The sequence below is a fragment of the Mirounga angustirostris genome, unplaced genomic scaffold, assembly GCF_029215605.1.
Source record: "Mirounga angustirostris isolate CCGP_5_RB_7025 unplaced genomic scaffold, mMirAng1.0.hap1 SCAF_2, whole genome shotgun sequence".
Classification (NCBI taxonomy): Eukaryota; Metazoa; Chordata; class Mammalia; order Carnivora; family Phocidae; genus Mirounga; species Mirounga angustirostris.
The window spans coordinates 152597363-152619258 of record NW_026991710.1 but is presented as its reverse complement, the minus strand read 5'-3'; the positions used below and the strand labels follow the sequence as shown (position 1 = coordinate 152619258).

Here is a 21896-nt window from a genome sequence, read left to right as displayed (position 1 = left end):
AAGGGAGATTTTCTAAGCATCTTAGGAAATAACTTTCAGGCTCCCCCTGCAACCCCATCCTCCCCGCCCTCTGCTTCTTCCAGTTCAATTCACCCTTCTTCCTAATAAACGATGGCACTTCTTTTGTAAGCCAGTTTTCTTGTATTTTACAAAGAATGGGAGGCAAAGGAAAACTGCCAAGGACTCTGCCCAAGGTCACAGAAGAAAAGGCAAAAATAAGGACGTCGGACTTCCTAAGACTTGGCCCAGGGTTTGGGAGCCAGGAAACAGTGACCTTTGAACATCACCTCTGGTGTGCCAAAATTATTTGTGGCAGAATATAAAGGGTATAAATTTAAAAGGAGGAAGTAAGGGAAGCCAAGGCTTACATGTTCCACGGGGAAAGAAAACAAAGTCCTAAAATTTCTGAGGGAAATGTAGACAACTAGGTCTGATGTGGTCCAGTGGGTATACGGGAGAGAAAGAAAAGGGGAAGGAGGGATAGCAATGGGCAGGAGGAAAGGCAGCTGCGAATAAGAATGCAAAATGAGAAGGGGAAGGGACCTTGTCATAAGCAGATGTGTGGTCAGATCAAGGAAGTCATTCACGTACACACAGAAGACTCAAATGTGTTTGTGTCCAGAAAACATTTCCTACCACAAAGACATATGGACACCATATCCCCAGTCAAGGAAATAGAGACACAAAGAAGATCCATAAAACAGAAGAGAAAACGTGCAGTTCCACATACTTCCCCCTTCCCTCACATGAAGGGGCTCACACGTACTCGAGAAGAGACATGTGTGCCCAAGAGGCAGCCAGGCATAATGGTTAAAAACAGAAACTCTGGAGCTAGACTAGACTTACTGCATGGGTTTGAATTCAAATCCTACCGCTCACTAGTTGGCTGACCTTGAGCAAGTTACTTAACCTGTCTGTGGCTGTTTTCTCTTCTGTAAAATGATGTTAAAGAATGACGTGAATTAAGTAAAACATTGAGAATAGTGTCTGGCACACAGCAAGTGCTGTGGAAGTTAAATAAAACAAATAACACATATACAAAGGAATGCACAGAGGACACACAGATGCTCAGGTGCTGAAACAGAGTATAAGAAGGAAGCATATTCTCTTAGCTACACATACATATTCTTTTTTTTAAAGAAGATTTATTATTTCAGAGAGAGAGAGAGAATGCATGCATGCGTGTGCAGGACAGCGGGGCAGAGGGAGAGGGAGAAGCAGACTTCCCGCTGAGTGCAGAGCCTGACCGGGGCTTGATTCCCAGGACCCTGAGATCATGACCTGAGCCGAAGCCAAGAGTAGGAAGCTTGACTGAGCCACCCAGGCGCCCCTACACATACATATTCACAAAAACTAAGACATTCCAAAGTTCAGATAACTAGAGAGCTAACAAATCACTGACCTAGAGGGAAAGAGAACCCGGTGGCAAGGTGGCTGGAAAAGAGTGGATGTGGGTAGGCACGTATGGGACACCCACTACCTAAAAAGCCAATGAGAAGTTTTTACTCCAGACTCTGGATGCGAGGCCTGCAAGGCTGGGACCACTGTGGTGCCGGGAGGTAGGGCAGTGGTTGGGAGGCTCAGAGAAACTGCAGTAAGCTAAGACTGGCCGGTGTCCTCCACTGCCAATCAAATATGAGAGCATGGAAGAAGAATCAAACTGCCTCCTTCCCTCCGCCATTATATTTCTACTTCTGTCACCTCTTACAACCTGGCTTTTGTCCCTAGTACTCTACTGACACTAATCTCTCTAGGATTTCCATAACCAAGGGTCTCATCTTCACTTTACGGGATGATATTTCTGTAGCGTCTGATGCCACTGACAGGCCCAGGTTTGGGGAAATTTCCTTTTTCCCCTTGCTTCCACTCAGCTCTCCTCTTACCTTCCTAAGGATGACTTCACAGCCTCTTTTTACAGTTCTTACCAATTGTTTTCAGTTCTGTCATAGAAATTTCTTTTAAGTCAGATTCTTCATGCTCACTGCTACCGCCCCAGTTCAGGCTTTTGTTCTCCCCCACTGAGTTTCTCACAGTCCTACTCCTGGTCTTCTGCCCCTGTCTCTGTACCCCCATTCCTCCCCTGAGCTGCTTCCAGAGTTACTTTCCCCCAAACAAATGTGATCACATCACTCTCCTCCTTATAAACCACAGAGGGACTCCCCACTCTCCGTATTATAAAACTCAAACTTTACATAACAGATTCTTCATTATCTTGCTCCAATGTACCTCTCTAGTTTCAACTCTACCTCTCCTCTCTGCTTTCCCACTCTAATCCACCCTGCACTTCTCCCTGGTCCCCAAATATACTATATCCCATCATGCTGCATCTGGACGCACTTACTGACCTTTCCTATCAGGAAGAGTCCTTTTCTTCCTCCAAGACCCACTTTCATTGTCATCTAAAGAATGTCCTCCTCAGCTTCCCTACACAGAAAGTTCTTCATTTTCTGAGTGTCTACAGCACCGTGACAGGCACCTCTTACAATACACGCCATCCAAGACTGTAATTTACCTGTTAATGGTCTGATTTCCCATCAACCCCTGAGCACCTCAAAAACAGTGCCAACTGTTTTACTAATTTTTAAAAAGTCAGACCCAGCACAGTACCCATAGGACATGGCATGGTTGCCTCTCACGGTATATTGGTTGAATCAAACATAACCCTTCCCTAAAACAGGGAAAAGAGAATCTCCAGTTACAACAGTATAAATGTTAAAGCATAACGTAAAAAACCAAATGAGACTGCTTTGCAAAGCCTAAGGGTCTACTGTCAAGAGGAATAAACAGGCCTATTGCTCACCGCTGAATATCCTTGTTCTTCCACAAGGAGGCAGACTGAGCCTTGGGCACTCTTTCAATGAAATTCACCAGCTCTTCCATGAGAAGCCTGAGTTTAAAGAAAAAAGTGGTAAACAGTCATTAAAGAAAGAGAAAAACACCGTACAGTTAACATTGTAGCCAAGACAAATGGGCTTGCCTGCCTTCCCTCCACCCTAATCATCTTTCTCTCTGTTGCATATAAACTTGGACACCCTTTTACATAAACCTGAACAAAACCCCAACCATCTCACTGAACTTCAACAACGTTAAACATTTCGAACATAAATGATTTAATTCACCTTTAAAACAAGCCTGGCATGCATCTTATCTTTCAACACTGAAATATACAAACCTGTGGTTTAACTATCACTCTTAAGATCTCTGCCTTTATGTAACTAAAAATCTAAAAGAAGAAAAAGTCAAATGACTGTGAAGTACCTGATTTTGGTGGCAGCAGAGGTGGGGTAGGATTTTTTTTTATTTTTTAAGATTTCTATTTATTTACTTGAGAGAGAGAGCATGAGAGAGCGAGAGTACAAGCAGAGTGGAGGGAGAGAAAGAGAAGCAGACTCCCTGTGGAGCAGGGAGCCCGATGTGGGACTTGATCCCAAGATCCTGGGATCATGACCTGAGCCTTATGGCTTAACCGACTGGCGCTTAACCAACTGAGCCACCCAGGCAACCAGGATTGTTTTTTTTTTTTTTTAATGACAATATTAAACGGACATTCTAAACTGGAAAAGTACGTTTTCTTGACACGTTTTGTGAACTTAAAAAATTCCATGTGGAAAAATACTCTAAGGATTAATCCTAAAAGCCTAACTCAAGGATCTGCAAAAGGACAGGTTCTGTGTGCAGATCACAAGATGGACTGTGATGCAATCGCAACTGAGGGAACCTCACTCGAGTGGATCAATGATGCACGTGTTCTGAGGAATACCTGGCACAGAGAACTGTTAGAGTCCTGCATGGCTAGAGGACGACCAAAAAGTGAGAAATAGATTTTTAACCTCTTGAATCCCCTTTCAGAATCCAGTATGGATGATCCATATTGACTTAAATCCTCTCCCAATGAACAAAGAGATACGGCAAGCCATCAATTTACTGGCATTTGAATGTTGAACAACTTCATTTCATTTCCATTGGATTTATTTATTCCTAATCCCATGTCCTCCCTTCATCTTGAAGGAGGAGCACTAGTTCCAGCATTCAAAGATCTGGGGGCTAGGCACGTTAGTGTTCCGGCTGTAGCTCTCTGGAGAACAGTCTGGTGTGTCCTTCCTCACACGGTAACTTTTGCAGACTAGAGTCTCAGGTTTTCGGCTTATCCTCTCGTTGCAACTGATCCGTTGCCTTGTGTTTCACTTCCCTGTAATGTCTCTTCCTCAGATTTCTTCCTCAGATCCCCGATGTTTCTCTGTACATATTACATGCTCTTTAATGGGAGCTGACATACAAACCAGGGCATATTTTGTTTCATCTCTGGTAATTCCATCTTGTGTACTTCTGCAAGACAATGGAACCCAAAGCCAAGAGTCCATATCAACACCTTGATCCCCTCTTTTGAGTCTTGATAGCTTCACCTTTCACCATACTTATTAGTTTACTTCAACTCTTTTTTCTGGGGTAGGTTTTTTTTGTTTTTCTTTTTAAAGATTTTATTTATTTATTTGACAGAGAGAGAGAGCACAAGCCGGGGGAGCGGGAAAGGGAGAAGCAGACTCCCCACTGAGCAGGGAGCCTGATGCGGGGCTCAGTCCCAGGACCCTGGGATCATGACCTGAGCTGAAGGCAGATGCTTGATGACTGAGCCACCCAGGCGTCCCGGTAATTTTCTTCACGTAACTTTTCTCTCACTGAATGATGCTAGGGGTATCTGAAGCAACCACCTCTGTCATGAAGGCTTGGGAGGGGCAGAGGGAGAGATGGCAGAGTGTTCTCAGAGTCAAAGGAAGGCTCCTTTGACTGCTTAGAGCTCTGAGTTGCACTCTGCCAAAAGTACAGTCAACTCAACCATCTAATTACTTATTCTGTTTTCTGCGAGCTGTCTCCATTTACAGTCTGCACTAAATCATAAAGGGGGGAAATTCTGAAAGCAAAGTAATAAAATTCCTTCTTTTTCTAATGTGCTATGCTCCTTTCTCCTGAAGCTCTTTGCCTTGCAACTCTGTGGCATCTTACTCAACGTTACCTCCCCTAATTAGTATCATCTGCACAGAGGAGCTGTCTCTGCGAACACCTTCCTCCAGTCTTTGTTTCAAAAACAACAAGAAAGACTAAGAGTACTCGCTGCATTAATCTCGAGGCAATTCCAATGAACACTTGTTTTTATTTAGAGAGTTGTCTATTCACGCTAATTCTTTGTTAGCTGCTCAGGAGGAGACACCAATCACTACCGGCACAACACTCTATTTATTACACGGTCACCACTGAAGGAAGGAGTGCTTCAGCCACTTCCTCCTGGGGTAAGAATAACTGCTCTCACCTGCCGATCTGAACGGTGGGCTCCGTGGCGTACACTGTGCCTGAGAAACCGGTATGCTCAGTGATGTAGGGCAGCGCCATCATGCAGTGGTAGTTAGAGATGAGGATTACATCTACCGTAGACAGATCTATTAGCTCGGTCTGCAAAGAAAGGGGAGGGAATGATACATATCTGTTCAGGGCACACAGATCAGCATGATGTGACTGAAAAATGATGCTGTCAGAATGCAGAGAAGTCGTTTTTGTACTACAGAATAATGACGCCTTTCCTGCAACACTTCCATTCTCTCATTTTAGGAGGTTTCCTAATACTGACATTAAGTAGCAGGACAGGATGGCTAACGGTGAGAATGCAGGAGTGCACCAGCAGTGCTCCGATTTTGCTCAAATAGAGTTCTGAGTTTGACATACGAGGGTAAATGGCAACAGGGACACTCAGCAGCTGCTGCCTGAAAGTGCAACCAGTTACCAGGAAGCAGAGAGCACACAACAGAAGCTGTGAGGGAACTAGAATATAAGGCACCACTGCTACGGATTTACTGGTAACAGGGAGCAGCGTGCCGAAACCGGCTCTTCAGGAGTCAAATGCAGAAGGAAACTCTTTCTCTTTTTTTGAGATGATTTTTGACCACTAGTGCTGGATACAGAACAACAACAACAAAAAATTTAGTGGCAGAATCACAAAAGGAAATTATACTCTCATATTCTGCCCTAGCCTTAGCCTCAAATCTACCTTTTACTTCATTATTAAGGTCATGTGAAAAGGGAAAATGCCACTCATGTTTAGGAAGTTTTATGAAAACCCTTTTCGTAGAAGGAATTGTCTTTCCCATATATTTAAGCACCACTTGTCTCTTAAGGCTCCATTCTCTTCTTCCATTAAGGCTTCCTGATTTGCCCAGATGAAAAAACAGAAAACAAAAAACAAACAAAACCCCAACATCTCTTCCTCAGAACTCCAAAGGCACTTCATGGATGTCCCTCTTAGGACAGTTACCATTCCATGCAATAGCTCCTCAAAGCACCACTCTGTCCCTCCAGTACTAAATGTCTCTGAGGTTAACGATCCTGTGTGACTCATCTCTGTCCCCTCCCAGCTATGGTGGCCAGTGCAAAGCAAGCCTCGGTGCACTACGGTTGGAGCGATGCAACATTATAACTGGCACCCTCTGTGGGAAAAAGTGAGTCGCCCTGGCTCAGAGACATCATCTCAATCACTGAAGTTCCCTCTGAGAAACTGTATGGTGCGCTAAGGACAGCATGAGGTAAGTCAAGGAAGTGTTTTAGTTAGGAGAATGGGTTATTGAGCTAATATGTCTCCCACAGAGAAGAAGTAACAAAGATGTCTGTGACATCTTTGCAAATAAGAGAGACAGTGTGCCATTTGGGCTGTGGGCATTTTCTAGTTCATTGACTTTATATATGAAATAAGTTAATTTAATAAAGCCACCAAGACATAATCAGCTCCTGACAGCATGTAGATTAGAGGTCAGAAGCTACTCATTGCTAGGGCAATGGCAATCTGTGTGAATAAAATGCCTAATGACAGTAAGAGCCAATTTACACCACCCTTAACTCCATGTTGTACACGGCATTTCCAAGACAATACCCTCATAATGAAGGGTCATGTAACATTCCACTAGTTCTGTTCCCTACGACCCCTCTAGAACCATTTTTAAACAAATAAGAAAATTAAGACGTAATCACAGGGTGACAGATCCAGAAAACAAGGGAACAAGAGTTGAAGCAACAAGAAAGCTCAAAAGCACCTCTACTTTCCCTCTTGGGTATAGAAACCGGGTGAGTTTGAAATTTCTCTTAAATATGTAAGAATCAGCCCACAGAGTCTAGAATGATGAGAAATCTGGTGAGGACAGCTGGAAGAAAAAAATATATATATACACATATACATATATATACATATTCTGTCTGTATATGTATCAAGAGTGCCTACATAAACATTTTTCCTCTGAGAAATAAATTTAACATCCAATCCATGTTTATATACTCACATTTATATATTTGCTTACATTCTTTCACTTGATGAAATCCAATGAGGATTAATTTTCAACTTGTATACAGACACACTTGGGTTCTACAGACCATGAATTGGGTCAAACACTCATAATTTACTGGCTGCTTACTATACTGCCATAGACCTCATACTCAGTCTACAGTGTGTACTTTGGGGGTACAAAAATATTTCAGGTAGTTGCACTCGATTATCAATTCCGTGAAGACTGGGAGCAGGTCTTCCTGGCTCACCTACAAGTCTGGGAAGACTGGACTGGAGTAAGTACCTCTCTCCTGATCCTGTGACTCTCCTATTTTCTCCCAGTCATCCAATGCCCTCCCTCTATCTTAAAATAGTGACTATTATTAATTTGACACAAACTACAAGACAATACAAGTGGAAAAATTTTATACAGCTCTAGAAGCCTAAATATATCAATAATCCTTTAGCGCAGCAAAAGATGAACTGTGAAATGGCAATTGTTTAATTCCAAGTCTTGACTGTTTAGTGCTCTATGGAACAGGTCAGAAAGTCATTAGAGCACAATTCATAAATTCTACACTGTTGTCCATAAACTGAATGTTGCAGCAGTCAGTGCCATACGTAGAAAACTGAAAATAAATGTAGCACTTGGGATTAGGAATCTTTGAACAGATGGGGACCTGCCCCACCAATTCCTAAATGACAAATGAAGTTGACAAAAGATTTGAATAGCAGTTAGGAAGAGCTCAGGACTCCTGGTAACTCTTTACCTTCACCCTTATTCTTACTACTTTATCTCAAACTTGTTCCCTTAACTGCCACCTTCAATTACTGTATCTTCTTCTCTTTCCTTCCACTATCCCAAAAGGGCACATACACATACTTCGAAGAAAAAAAGTTTATCTACAAAGTATCAAAGTGTTGAGATGGAAGGAGAGGCAGGAAGAGAGTACAAAAATAAGGGAAAAAGTACTCCAGATTTTCTTTTGGGATTGAACTGTGAAAGTATCTCCCACATGCACTGTAATCCACTGGGTGCATGGAAAGAACAGGATGGTAGCCTCTCTTGTTGATTTCCTCAGGAACCTGGGACTAGCTACTGGCCTCCCTATACTTTATCTGGCTGTTGAGAATGCCATCTAAGCTGCTCTAGAGATCAGGACTGTCAGCTGAGATTAGCTGCCTTAAAATGAATGGAAATTGATCCTCATTTCCTTTAAAATGATAAGACTGGCTCCAAACTCTTATAACAAGTCTCACTGGGATAATAATATGTAAGCAATAGGTATCCATGGCTCAATTCAGAATCTGTGAATTTCAAGTAGAATTTGATATGATATTTAAAGTCAGCAAGAATTTTTACAGTTTACTGTATTGTCTGAATAACAGCAATTCCCAATTACCCACTATAAACAAGACTACAAAAAGTATGGCTAATCTGAAACAGGCATATAATTACAAAACTGAAAGGCTTGAGTTCTTTCTGTACCTTGCTCAAAACTATGCCCTGGTACAAAGTGTCAGTGGGGATTACAGAAAGAGCAAGGAATACAAAAAGGAGAGTTAAATTTCTCACAGATAATATAAAAAGCTCCTAAATGATTATATTTTAGCTGTATAATAATGTGCCCGGAATAACAGATTCAATTTGAAAACAGAAAGCTAATAAGCCCCTTAAAATTATTTCTTGACTTCATTTTGAGAGATATGCTTTGTTTCTACAGTAAGAATCACTTTCATCTTACCTCTGGCAGGCAGAATTCAGGCACAGAATCCACAAATACGTGACCTGAGCACTCTTTTAGCTCCTAAAAGGAACAAAAAGTAAAAAATTCTAGGAAGAGATACCCAACAGATACAGCACCAAAGAAACTTCATCCCCAAACCAAACTTTCCATGAAGAATCACAGACCTCTTGAGAGTTGGAAGGCAGCCGGAAGGCTACTCAGGCCAACTGTTTTCCTGTTTAGGCTCAGGGAGGCTAAGTGTCTTATTCAGGATAAAAAACGCTGGTTGGTGGCTAACTCAGAATTTGAATGTACATTTCCTGATGCCTCTTCAAGGCATGTGTGGACATATGCTGCTTTCTAACTCATGATGCAGTGCTTTCCAAGTAATAGTTATATAGTCCATACCAGCAATATCAGAATAATCTGGGAACACTGATGGAAGTAAAGATTATTGGGTCATCTAAGACCCAAGGGATCAGAAATCTAGGGATGAGGCCAAGCACCTCTAGTGATTTTGTTATGCAATCAGCTTGGAAATCCTGGCCCTAGACTTACAGCCTCTTTCTCCTCCTACCAATGGTTGAGGGGCAGGGGGCAAACAAGGAGGGAGATGAAGAGTACAGGGTAGGGATTAAGCCACCACCATCGCCCTCACCTCTGTGAGCATAATCTTTGTCCTTGCGGAGCATACAATTTATTTGGGGTTGTAAACCAAATGTATTCATTCAAAAGAAAAAAGTATACTTATATAGAAAGAGAATATACTACAACTCCCCACTCTGCTCATGATCTACCATATTTAATATGTCTTAGTTTGGATTCCCTCACCAACAGACCTCGAGAAAAGGGTAAGTACGAGCTAACAGAGAAGTACTGAAAAAAGAGCAGGAGGACGGGCAAGTGATAAAGGGAAAGGAAGGGGGCTGACAATGGATATGTTACTGAGCTACACACCACTGTGCACAGCTGGGACTTACTCCCATGGGGAACTCTAAGAAATGGTGTAAAACATACACCTTGGAGTCACCATCCTCAGAGGCAAGTGATCCGGGATATTTACATGGCAACTCCTACATTTTGTGCAGCTTCAGGGGAAAAACTCTCTGGCAGACTCATACAGGTATTGGCGGCTGAAATTATGACAGAGCAATGCAGAGAAGAGAGACGAGAGGGCCACCAACAGGGGCTGCTACAATGCCTCCAGAAGGCCATTGGAGTTGCTGTCTTCCCTCACTCATACTTTACACTGAAATCTGTGGAGGATTTTTTGGCTCATCAAGGTTCAAGTTTTCTATGACTTTATATGGAAACCAGTAAAAGTCAGTGCTTGGTTGACAGTTTGCTCTTTCCAGAAAAAGAAAAATACCATTAGAATTTTGTCCATCATGTTTTCATTAATCACTGAACATGTATTTCTACATAGTCCTATATATGTGTCTTTATATATTAGAGTCTGCATGGTTGTACTCTCAATCTTTATCTGAAATTAGAGTATTAACTATGTGTGATTTTCCTTTTGAATTTTACAAGTCTCATATCAGAACCTGACGGAAGACTTCCTTCCCTTGCCTTCCACTGTAATAAACTGGTTCCTCTCCTTATAGGACTACCATTTAAACAGTGAAAGATGGAGCCAAAAACAGACTGAAAACAGTTCTTAATTACAATGTACCTGCTAGCAAAAAACAAATGAGCAATTATGTTTAATGGGAGAGGACTCCCAACTCCCTTAGGATGAGGCTAAATATGATTAAAGACAAATCATGGGAAATTTCAAAGTCCTGCCTGGTCTTAAATTGGCTATGTAATCTTCTTCCCCATAATGCTACACATCAGGGCACGTCCACCTCACATGACAACGCCTCCTCTGAGGCGCTCAATCCTTCCTGGCCTGGAGAAGCATATTTGCCATTCCACGCACTTATAGTGTCCCTGTATTTTATTCACCACTCCCTTCTAATGAAATGCTCCCACATACACCTGCAAGTCATTTTCGCTCACAATGCACTGGTAATGGGATGCTTCTGAGCCTTTCTCAGGGAACAATGATTTACAACCAGCAGGAGAGTTAGGCTGAAATCAGGTGAACAGGTTCCTGAATGTCACATAATTTTACAGTTAGCTAGGAGGGAAATCTGGCTTCAAATTATGCATTTGGCCTGCACTGGAGGTTGGGGTGCAGTTACAGAAATTAATTCTGTAAAAAGAGCATCTCTTTATTTATTTTTATTTTTTTTATTTTATTTTTTAAAGATTTTATTTATTTGAGAGAGAGAATGAGAGAGAGCACATGAGAGGGGGGAGGGGCAGAGGGAGAAGCAGACTCCCTGCCGAGCAGGGAGCCCGATGCGGGACTCGATCCCGGGACTCCAGGATCATGACCTGAGCCGAAGGCAGTCACTTAACCAACTGAGCCACTCAGGCGCCCATCTCTTTATTTAATAATACCTATTACAAGAAGGAGATGCCTTACGCAGATGATTCTTTTTAAGGATCTTTAAATTTCTTGTTTTTCAATAGTGAAATTTGAGAGAGGAAGGATGATTTGGAGGACTAAGAATGGCATGCATGAGCTTTACAGTTTTTAACCTTCCTTTACCTCTGATTTTTTTTAGTAGAAAATGTAACTAGATGATAGTTTTAACATTTTTGTACCTTTGGTCTCTGATTTGTAAATTAACTGCTTAAAAACTGATCTGAAGAAGGAATTACTGTGAAGATAATCTAATGTCAAAAATCTAACAGCCTCGGAAGAAAATTTATTTATGTCATTTACTGTAGGCCTAGTCAGTGATTAAAGTCAGAATAGAACCCCAAATCCTAGATTCCTAGAACTGTGCTCTTTTTTCATGACCTATATAAGGCTGTCCATTCTAGGCTACCAGGAAAGGTTGGAATGAGATGATAGTTCATAGTTTAGAAGGCCCTCTATTTAAATTTACCCAAGAACATGTTTTCCCTCCCACTCCCCCAAGAACACATTGCCTGGGAAGTTAAACACTGGCTTTGCAGTCTGTTCTGCACATGGCAGCCAGAGTGACCTGATCAGATAATGACAATGCCCTCCTTCCATGGCCTCTCCTCACCCAAAGAGTAAGAACCAAACTTTTCTCAAAGCCCTACCTTACCTAACTGCTGACAGAAGCAGTTTAAAACTCATATTCTTGAGGATTAAAGTTGTTTTTAAAAAGTTTTACTCCTTCCAGTCATGGAGTCAGTACAGCCTGAAAATAGAACGAACTGGATGGAACTCTCTATAGGCATTACCTTTGAAACTCTCATTGCAATGCTAAAAATAATAGTTTTCTTTCTGTGGTGATAAAATGTATTTGCAGCAGAAGTTCTTAGATTTTTACACACGAGCAAACTGGACCTGGATCTGAACACTGAGATTCCCTAAAAGGCTCTTAAAAATAATCACCACGTACTGAAGACCCTACATGGATCTTGGGATTTTTCAGAGACTACAAAGGGAAAAAAATGACCCCATCCATCACATTACTATAGGGTGGCTCTGGTATGACAAGATGGCTTTCCACTGGGTGTAGATATGCCTCAGTTATTATTACCTTGTCCAAGAAAGCATTTCCATCCTTTAGGGACCAGCCAGGAAGATTAGACAGCCTGGGACTGCAAAACAAAAGATTAAATTATCCTAAATAGATTATAGTCCTCAGTGATTTCATGGTGACTGTATCATCTCCATAAAGTTAAAAACAGTTTGAAATTACTGGCAGCAATGTCCACCCAAAATACTAATCAAAAAGATGAAAAATAACCATGTTGTAACAAGCTTAATAATTATGTGGCAACGGAACATTAAAAAGCCAAGTAGTTTAGCACTAAATTGGGAAAATTAAAAGACTCCTACGCAGAATAATAAAGAGAAAAAAGAAAGATGAGACACTAAAACATTTTATAGTTTGGTTCCAGTGACTGCCCCTGACTTCACCTTGCTTGTGCTTGACAACAAGCCTGAGGGGAGGGCTGAACCGGATCATCATACTGTGGATGAGAAAACAGACTCAGCGGGGTCAGGTGATTTGACAAGAACACTTAGCTGCCTATCAGCCTGAATTCACTGCAAATAAAAATACCTGAATTCCAGTCAAGTCCACATTCCAGATTCACCGCTTATAAATATATTTGTCACTTCTCACCTGTGGCTTGGGTTTCCAATTCTGGAAAATGAACCTAGTCTTCCTAAGTATTACAAAATGACAGCATATGTAGGTGAATAATTTCTAGAAGATGAGGCTAATTTCACATATATGTGAAAAAGTCTAGATTCAGAAATCATTCACTTCCGGTAAACTCAGGATTTGAGTGTATGCTATTAGTTGACTAGAAGAATTATGCTGAAGGATGAAAATGCAAATAATGTAGGGGAAAAATGCTGATAAAAAGAAAAACTTAATGACCAAGGTGTTATGTGAAGAAAAGCACACCTGAAGTATAAGTTGGATGGCAAGAAGATGTTAGCACTTCATCCCAAAATTAGTCTGTAAAGTAAAAATTAAGGGCAAAGTATTAGCATGAGACTAAAAGACTCTATATTAGAAATCAAATTAGTATAAGTCCCTCATCCTCTTGCCAAAATAGTTTTATCAAGTTTAGATTTTGTAGTTAGGTGAAAGGGTATGAAAGTCAAATAGAAACAAAAATATTGTGAATATTTTCCAATCTTCTTGGAAATGTTAAAAACTTGAGTAAAATATACGTTCATCTAATTTTAGAAAAAAATAAGAATTTGGGGATAACTTTTAATTTTGACATAATTCCAAACTTACAGAAAAGTTGTAAGAATGTAAGGATAATGAAGTCCCATATGCCCCTTGCCTCTACTCTCTGTTTACATTTTGCTTTTATTTATCAAAAAGTGAGAATTTTGGATTTCACACTTGGGAACAAAAATTACTAGTAGCAGAATAAAATTGGTTTGTATAAACTATACCTGATAGGCTTGTTTTTTAAACTTTGGGAGTTGTCTCAGAAAAATATTCTATCATTAGCTGTTTAATTCCCATCTCATTTCATAGTTACATGTATGTTTTCACTTCTAGACTTGTTGAAAAATATATTTACTATCAGATCAAATTAAAAAACCAAGCACTCAAATGAAAGTATGACAAAACAATGTGAATACTGTTCTCATTTCATGCACACTAACTCTCTAAAGGAAGGCTGTAAATATCCACTTCCCTTTATGAAGAGGCCTGGATCACAGGACATGTATTCTGACTGTTCCCCATCACACACACCCAAATCAGCCTTCAAATTACAGATGACTGATTCAGTTAGTTGTCTACAACAAATGACTAGAATGGTACACTGCTTATCAGATAATAATTTTTTAAAAAGTAAAGTTTTCAGATGCTGTAGGTTTGTTTTTTTTCTAAGATTTTATTTTTAAGTAATCTCTACAGCCAATGTGGGGCTCGAAATTACAACCCTGAGATGAAGAGTCACATGCTCCTCCAACTGAACCAGTCAGGAGCCCCTCAGATACTGTAGTTTTAACTCCTGTTAAACGCTTTTTTTTTTTTAAGATTTTATTTTTTGTCTTTTTGACAGAGAGACACACAACGAGAAAGGGAACACAAGCAGGGGGAGTGGGAGAGGGAGAAGCAGGCTTCCCTCGGAGCAGGGAGCTGGATGCGGGGCTTGATCCCAGGACCCTGGGATCATGACCTGAGCCGAAGGCAGACGCTCAATGACTGAGCCACCCAGGCGCCCTAAACCCTGTTTTAATAACATCAAAGCCTTCTATAAAACACCTGTAGTTATTCTGGATTTGAGAAATTGCCAGTAGATGGGACTGATTGCTCAAAGAGCAATGACCATGTTATAACAATAGTGCCAAAGATGAAGTGCCACAGAAATGTGTCACCAAATGGCAAAGGGATGCTGACTACAGAGATAAAAACATTTGGTTACTGAGTTCCACTCGGTTAATGACTAAATCATAGAGTCAGTATACTTTAAGCTACCAAAGGGGAAGGGACTTATTATGTTGCTTTTAATTATTACAGAATTTGACATGTACATTTTTTTTTTTAGAGAGAGAGAGAGAGAGAGCACATGAGCGTGCATGTGCATGTGGGGTGTGGAGGGGCAAAAGGAGAGGGAGAGAAAGAATCTTAAGCAGGCTCCACATCCAGTGTGGAGCTGACGCGGGGCTTGATCTCACGACCCTAAGATCATGACTTGAGTCGAAACCAAAAGTTGGACGCTCAGCTGATTGTGCCACCCAGGCACCTCTGACTCTGTGAATTTTTTAAAATAAGGAGACAGAAGTCTCTACAGAAATCTACTTTAATAAAATAGGGGAGGTGAAGATAATAGAAAAATTATGATTATTGATGAAACATCTTTCCATCTCCTATTTAACAATAATTTCTTAGGAAAAAAATGCCATTAAAAATGTTATAGTCAAAAAACACATGTATACAAGATCTGCTATTTATTTTATATTATTGAAGTATAGTTGACAGAGATATATTAGATTTAGGTATACAACATATTGATTTGGCAGTTTTATACATTACTAAATGCTCACTACGGAAACTGTAGTCACCGGATGTCACCATACATTATTACAATATTAATAACTATATTCCTTATGCTGTACTATTCATCTCTGTGACTTATACCTATACCTCTTAATCCCCTCCACTTATTTATTTTTTAAAAAAATAGGTAAAACATTCTCATAAGTAAATAAATAACCTAAGGCATTTAAAAGTAATCTATTGCCTAAAAAAATAGTGAAAGGTAAAAAAAAAAATAGTGAAAGGTAGAATGAACATGATATGCAACTCATTTTCTCCTTTTACTTTTCATTTTTCTACCTTCCTACTGAAGGTTGAAATGCATTACTTTTATAATCAGAAAAGAATGTAAGAGGCATGACTACATTTATTCATTCAAAAAATATTTATGAAAGCTTACTCTGAACAAAGTATACAAAGTGCAAGGCTATGACAGTACATAAAATAATCCTTGAGTTTCAGGAGTGTGCACTTTAGTACAGGGAGACGGTCAACAGCAATTACAACAGAATAAAATAAAAGCTATGATGGGGTAAGCAGAAGTGTTATGGGTTCACACAAAAAGGGCACCTTTGCCAGCGTAGGGTGTTGTGGGAGAGCTGGGAAAAGCAGTTAGGAGGTGAGGGCAGAGAAAGTGTTTCCATAAAGAGGGCACAGGGAGGGAACAGCCTCAACATGTGGTAATAGTGCTGGAGGAGAATGAGCTGTTCACTTTCACTCATTCAGTAATGAATCTCTATTTATGTGTCAGGCATGCAGCTACTGGTGCTGTGACCGTGAACAAAACATACCTGTCCTGAGTAATCACACAAAGACAGTTAAAAATGATGATGCAGTCGTTAAAAATGATGATGCAGTCTAGTACAAAGTTCCCTAAAGAGGGACTGGTCAAGGCAGCATCAAAAGACTTTTCTGGGTCTATGATGATTGAGGTGAGATCTGGACAGTCCTAGATTAAAGGGGAAAACTGAGTCAAAGGGCAGGGTTTGGAGGGAACAGAGAAAGACAGCTACAAAGCCCATACTTCCTTCAGTCATTCTGACCAGTCTTCGGTATGGACATCTTACATAAAAGGTTATTCAAATGAAGCTTCAAGAAGAGGCCCACTTACACTCTCCCCCCTCATCCAACCAGAACGCTACCTCTATGTCCTTCCTATATAGAAACTGGAGGCATAAAGGCTCTTGATAAGTAGGCTAAGCGAAGGAGGAATGGGGGAGGGGGAAAAGAGCCTTCATGGCTGAAGGAAAAATTTGTGTGACTGCACCCAGGCAGGAGATAGGATTTCTTTGAAACTGAAAGGAAAAAAAAAGTGAGATACTGGATGGGTAGGCATAAACCATAATATACCAAGATGAACTTGGTATTTATCGTAAGAGCAATGTAAACTACTGAAAGGTTTTAAACAGGTGAGAGACAAGATTAGATATATATTTCTAAAATACGATTCTGAAGAAAATGTGCACTCTGATAGTATATGCCACTATTTGTGTGGTATTCCTATCAAAATAACCCCAACCTAAACATGAGGATACATCAGACAAACCCAAACTGAAAGATGTTATATAAAATAATTAGCCCATACTCCTAAAAATGACAAGGTCATAAAGACAGACTGTGAAACTCTTCCAGATTAATGGAAACTAAAGACAGGACAACTAAATGCAATGTGTGATCTGGACTGGATCCTGGACCAGTATTGCTATTCTTTTTTGCTATAAAACGCATTATAGTGAAATATGAATTGGTGTAACTTGGGAAATATGAAAAAGGTATACAGCTTAGATACTAGCATAGTGTCAGTGTGAGCTATTTTGATTCACTGATTTTGATTATTATAATGTGGTTATGTAAAATAATTTCCTTTTTCTTAGCAAACAGGCCCTCAAGTATTTAGGTGGTAAAGGAGCATCCTGTCTGTATCCTTCAAATGGGTCAGAAAAAATTGTATGCATACGTAACAAGAGAAAATGATAAAGTACATGTGATAAAATATTAACAAGGGTAATTGGGAGTTGTCTGTACTATTCTTGCAACTTTTCTGTAAATCTGAAATGATTTCAAAATAAAAAAGTTACACAAAAATGGCTCTGGATTCAGATGAGGGCAAGGTCAGAACTGAAGAAACTGACAAGGAGGCCTTGACAGTAATGCCTATAAGGATGGTCATGTCTACAGCAGGACTACAGAGAAGTGACTGGATTCTAGAGTGTTTGGAAGGTAAAAATAACAAGGCTTCATGAAAGATTGGATATGGGCAATGAGAAAGAGTGGCATATCTAAGTTAACTCCCAGTTTTCTGGCTTTCGTATCAGCATGCCAGTCACTAAGATAGGGTACTGTGGAGAAAACCAGGTCTGGGAGGGTTTTCTCTCCTCTTCTGAATGAAGTCTACTCATGGACTCAGTTTGGGGCATGCTGAGTTTTGAAGTGCCTTCAAAGCCACATCCAAGGAGAGAAAGAAACTCAGTAGGCGTTTTGTGTATATGAATTTGGAACTAGAAGAGAATTATTAACTAAAGATACACATTTGTAGCTTATTGTTTAGATGGTTATCAGAGCCCTGAGCACTTAGGAAATTGCCTTGGTGGAGACTCTGATGGCCAAGCACTGGATATTGAAGAATTCTGGTATGTGACTGTTGTTAGAGAAAGACGAATCTCCCAAGTATCTCAGAGAGAAGAGGAAGAGTTAGAAAAGAGGAAAACCAGGAATGCGTGATCCTGGAGGGCAGTTCTGCCAAATGGCCAAGTGGGATGAGAACTGACAACCATGCCTCTAGTGATTCAGAAGTTATCTGTGACTCTGGCGGGCGGTGTTCCGATAGGTGATATGGGCAAAGCATAGACTGGAGAGGAGTTAGTAATGCTAAAGGGGAAAGTGGAGTCGAGAGAAGGTTAAAAAAATTTTTTAAATATTAAGTTAGAAGTAACTGAGCATAGTTAAATGAGAAGAACTGAATCAAGATGGAAAGGTTCAAGATAAAAGAAAGATTACAATTAATAGCGAAATTGCTCTCAAGAAGGGTTGGAATCCAGAGAAGATAAAAGGATTCATTCATATGATAAATCTTTACTGAGTAGCTACTACATGCCAAGAACTATTTTAGGCACTGGGGATTCAGTGGAGAACAAAAAAATCCCTGCCCTTATAAAACTTTTAGTGGAGAAGATAGATAATACATAAACTAAATATGTATATATAATGTAAGGATAAATGCTATGAAGAAAAATAAAGCAGGATGAGTGGTTAGGGAGAGACTGGGGGTACTATTTTAGCCAAGTGTTATCTCCAAGGTTTCTGGCCTGAGCAACAGAAAATACTTTTTGTAAGGAACTATATATGGGCTGCCAATCATCCCACTAGCATAATCTCCCTCTGAAAGAAGAACAATGATAAGGGGAAGAGAGTGGAAGTGGATTCCAATGCTGAGTCAGGGCTGTGAGAACACAGAATTAGGTAAAGACAAGAATGAGCAGGAAAGGGAAAATATGCAGCTAGAATTGTCTGCCCAATTCAGGACTGGAGCAGCAAGGTAACTAATGACCTTGCAGTGTGTGTAGGCCCCCTTTTGGAAGCTCTCATAATACCTTATTTTTAAGTTTTTTAGTAATTATCACAAGTATGTAGTTGTTCTCTTAACACAAGTATAATGAAATCTTCAACTGTAGAATATTTTCTCCCCAACAGACTATAAGCTCCATGAGGAAAGGAAAGTTGTCTTATTCATGTCTGTATCCCCTGGTCCGGCACAGTGCAGATTCTTAATAAACACCAAATAAATGAACATTGTAATCTCTGGGGGGAAAGAGACAATAAAAATATCAGGCTATTTTAGTAAGAAATAACCTGTCAATCATTTTTTACAGAAATATGTGATACCTATAGTTTCTGAAGCAATTGTAAATATATATATAGATAGATAAATAGAAAGATAATATCTGTGGATAATAAATGTATTTCTAAGTGTTGGGTATGACTATAACTGAATTTTATCAGCTTTGCATAAAATATAATCTGGAATTATCTCTGAATTCTCTCTGTCCTCTTCACCTTATTGTATCCCTTATCTCAGAAAAAAAAAAAATCAAAGGTTGAGTTTTAATTATACTTTTTCTAGAAGATTATCATTATGAATAATCATTGCACAGAGTGATGTCTTCAGGAATGAATGAGATATATTAGATGGTTTGCCCAGGTTGCTATGCTTTTAAGCTCTTAAATCTGCTTTAGATAGCTTTTCTGTCTCTCCTATGTGTTATCACTTTTTGTTACTGGGAATATATTTGCTTCTGTAAGTTACCCACCTCTCTTATAAATTGCTGTTTTCAATTAGCAGCAAGCTGGGAAACCAATTTCTTAGCCAAAGTCATAGTAAGAGTGAACAATGGTGACTACAGACTTTGGGTAATCTATCTGCTTTAAGACAAGGACTTTGGCTTCATATATGATTCTACGACATCTATAGCTGACTATTATGAAAATAACACATAGATACCTATCAAAAAGAAATGTCAGGTTCTATGATGTCAAGTCCCTGCAAAGGCAATTAAATGATTCTAAAATCCAATTCTTGGGCTCATCAGTTGACCATTTATCAGCTCTTACATGAATTAGCAAGAAAGATGAAATATACATGACCTCACTTGCACGGAGCAGTTGCAGGGACATTTTACAGATGCTCAGAAGAAGTTATAATAAAGAAGTCAATCAATAAATCAATACAACACTTTCCATCAACCCAGTCAAAGGAAATAATTCTGATGAAGAACATTTTTAAGGGAACAAAGTAAACTAAGGACAACACACAAGGTACTGGTAATCTTTACGCTAATCGGTACAATTTTTCAGCACACTAAAGCTCATTTTGTCCCAGATACAGCAGCACATACCTTTGAACAAGTGGCAAAGGAAGGAAATTGAGAGTGGAAGTCATGTCCAGTCCACAGTCCAACATAATGGTAGTTGATTTGAATTTGAGCACATTGCACGGTAAGGTCGGGTGCCCTGACAGGCAATACTGAAAAAAATTAAATCATTTTTATCAATAATCAGTTACAGAAAAAGTCTAAAAAGTACAGTGAATTAAGTGGAACCGATCATCTTCTCTTATAAAAGAGCATGTAAATTCAGCTTTCTATGCAGCTTCTAGATACTACTTCCCTCAGCAGTTCAAAAGTCTCAGGTCATAATTTTTCATAGGGCACCAAGTTCTATCTCAGGCAAGCACAGTTTTGGAGGGACCAAAGTTATTCCAAGTAGAAAGTTTACAGGGTTTAGTCATCTGCCCCCTTCTCACATGACATTTCCAAATCCCCACTATCCCATTGTACCTAAGTCCTGCCTAAAGCTGTAGAGGTCAATTAAGTTCTAAGCTGGGTCCTCAAATGGTGTTATAGGTTAGGTTTTCTTCTGTGAAGAGGTCAAGTGATTTTCCTCAAAGAGGAAGTGACTGGAAAGGGTTAATAAGTCAAGTGTCAGTAAGGAGTTATGGCCCATCCTTGTCAGAAGAAATGACTCAAAAGGACAAGCGACTTCCCTGATGTGCAGATACTTAGGCAGGAGTGAGGGACACCTACTCCCAACCAATCAAGAGTCTCTTGCCTGTGGCGGCAGACCTCAGAAGTCAAAGGGGCACAAGCCACAGTGGCATATTCAAAGGAAGTGATGAGGCAAGACAGTACACTGACCTCGAACATTTCTCATGTCCTCCTCGATGTAGTGGGGATGACAGATATGCCACACTGAGAATTATTTATATGGGATGTACCCTGTCACCTTTCATAATTCTGTTGCTGCTCTGAAGAAAAGAAATGAAAGAGGGAAAAAACCTTTTCCCCCACTTTTAAAGTCATCCTGCAGAAGCCTCCCTTGAACAGCAAAGCCCAGAAAATAGAGGGATCGATGCTCTCAATCCCTCAATAAGTACATTCTCTCTTCCTGATTTAAGTACAAGTCCAACACAAGTCAGTGTAATGTGACATCAATGCCTGGCCCCACAAGGCCACAGTAGCTCAGGCTGTCTTTCTAGGTATTTGCTGCTCTGTTGGTTCTGTCACTGGATAAATTTCCTCCTTTTCTCCAGAGGATATTACAGGGACTGATGATTTTTTAAAACTGCATGTTCTAAAAATGATAAGGACCAGAGCCAAGAAATTGTGGTTATTCTGTAAGCTTCTTCTTTATTCCAAGTTTATGTATGAGGACTATATTTTCCAAACCAAAATTCACAACTCATGGTCTGAAACGGTACAAGATAACTTGCAAAGAAAACATCACAAGTTATTTAAAATTGTAATTGTCCTTAAAAAAAGT

General features: G+C 39.9%; 1 protein-coding gene across 6 annotated transcripts in view; it reads right to left on the bottom strand.

Annotated features, from left to right (window-relative positions):
• Positions 1-21896, bottom strand: part of INTS9 (integrator complex subunit 9) — a 116071-nt gene that overhangs the window by 61440 nt on the left and 32735 nt on the right. For 4 of the 6 annotated variants that reach the window (XM_064585328.1, XM_064585330.1, XM_064585326.1 and 1 more), the window contains exons 2-6: positions 20474-20601; positions 12600-12660; positions 9046-9108; positions 5306-5445; positions 2801-2887 (exon numbers count right to left, since the gene is read on the bottom strand). In XM_064585328.1, the coding sequence (XP_064441398.1) occupies positions 2801-2887; positions 5306-5445; positions 9046-9108; positions 12600-12660; positions 20474-20601 (479 nt within the window). The remainder of the gene's footprint in view (positions 1-2800; positions 2888-5305; positions 5446-9045; positions 9109-12599; positions 12661-20473; positions 20602-21896) is intronic. The other 2 variants (XM_064585327.1, XM_064585331.1) reach the window with 1 other exon arrangement.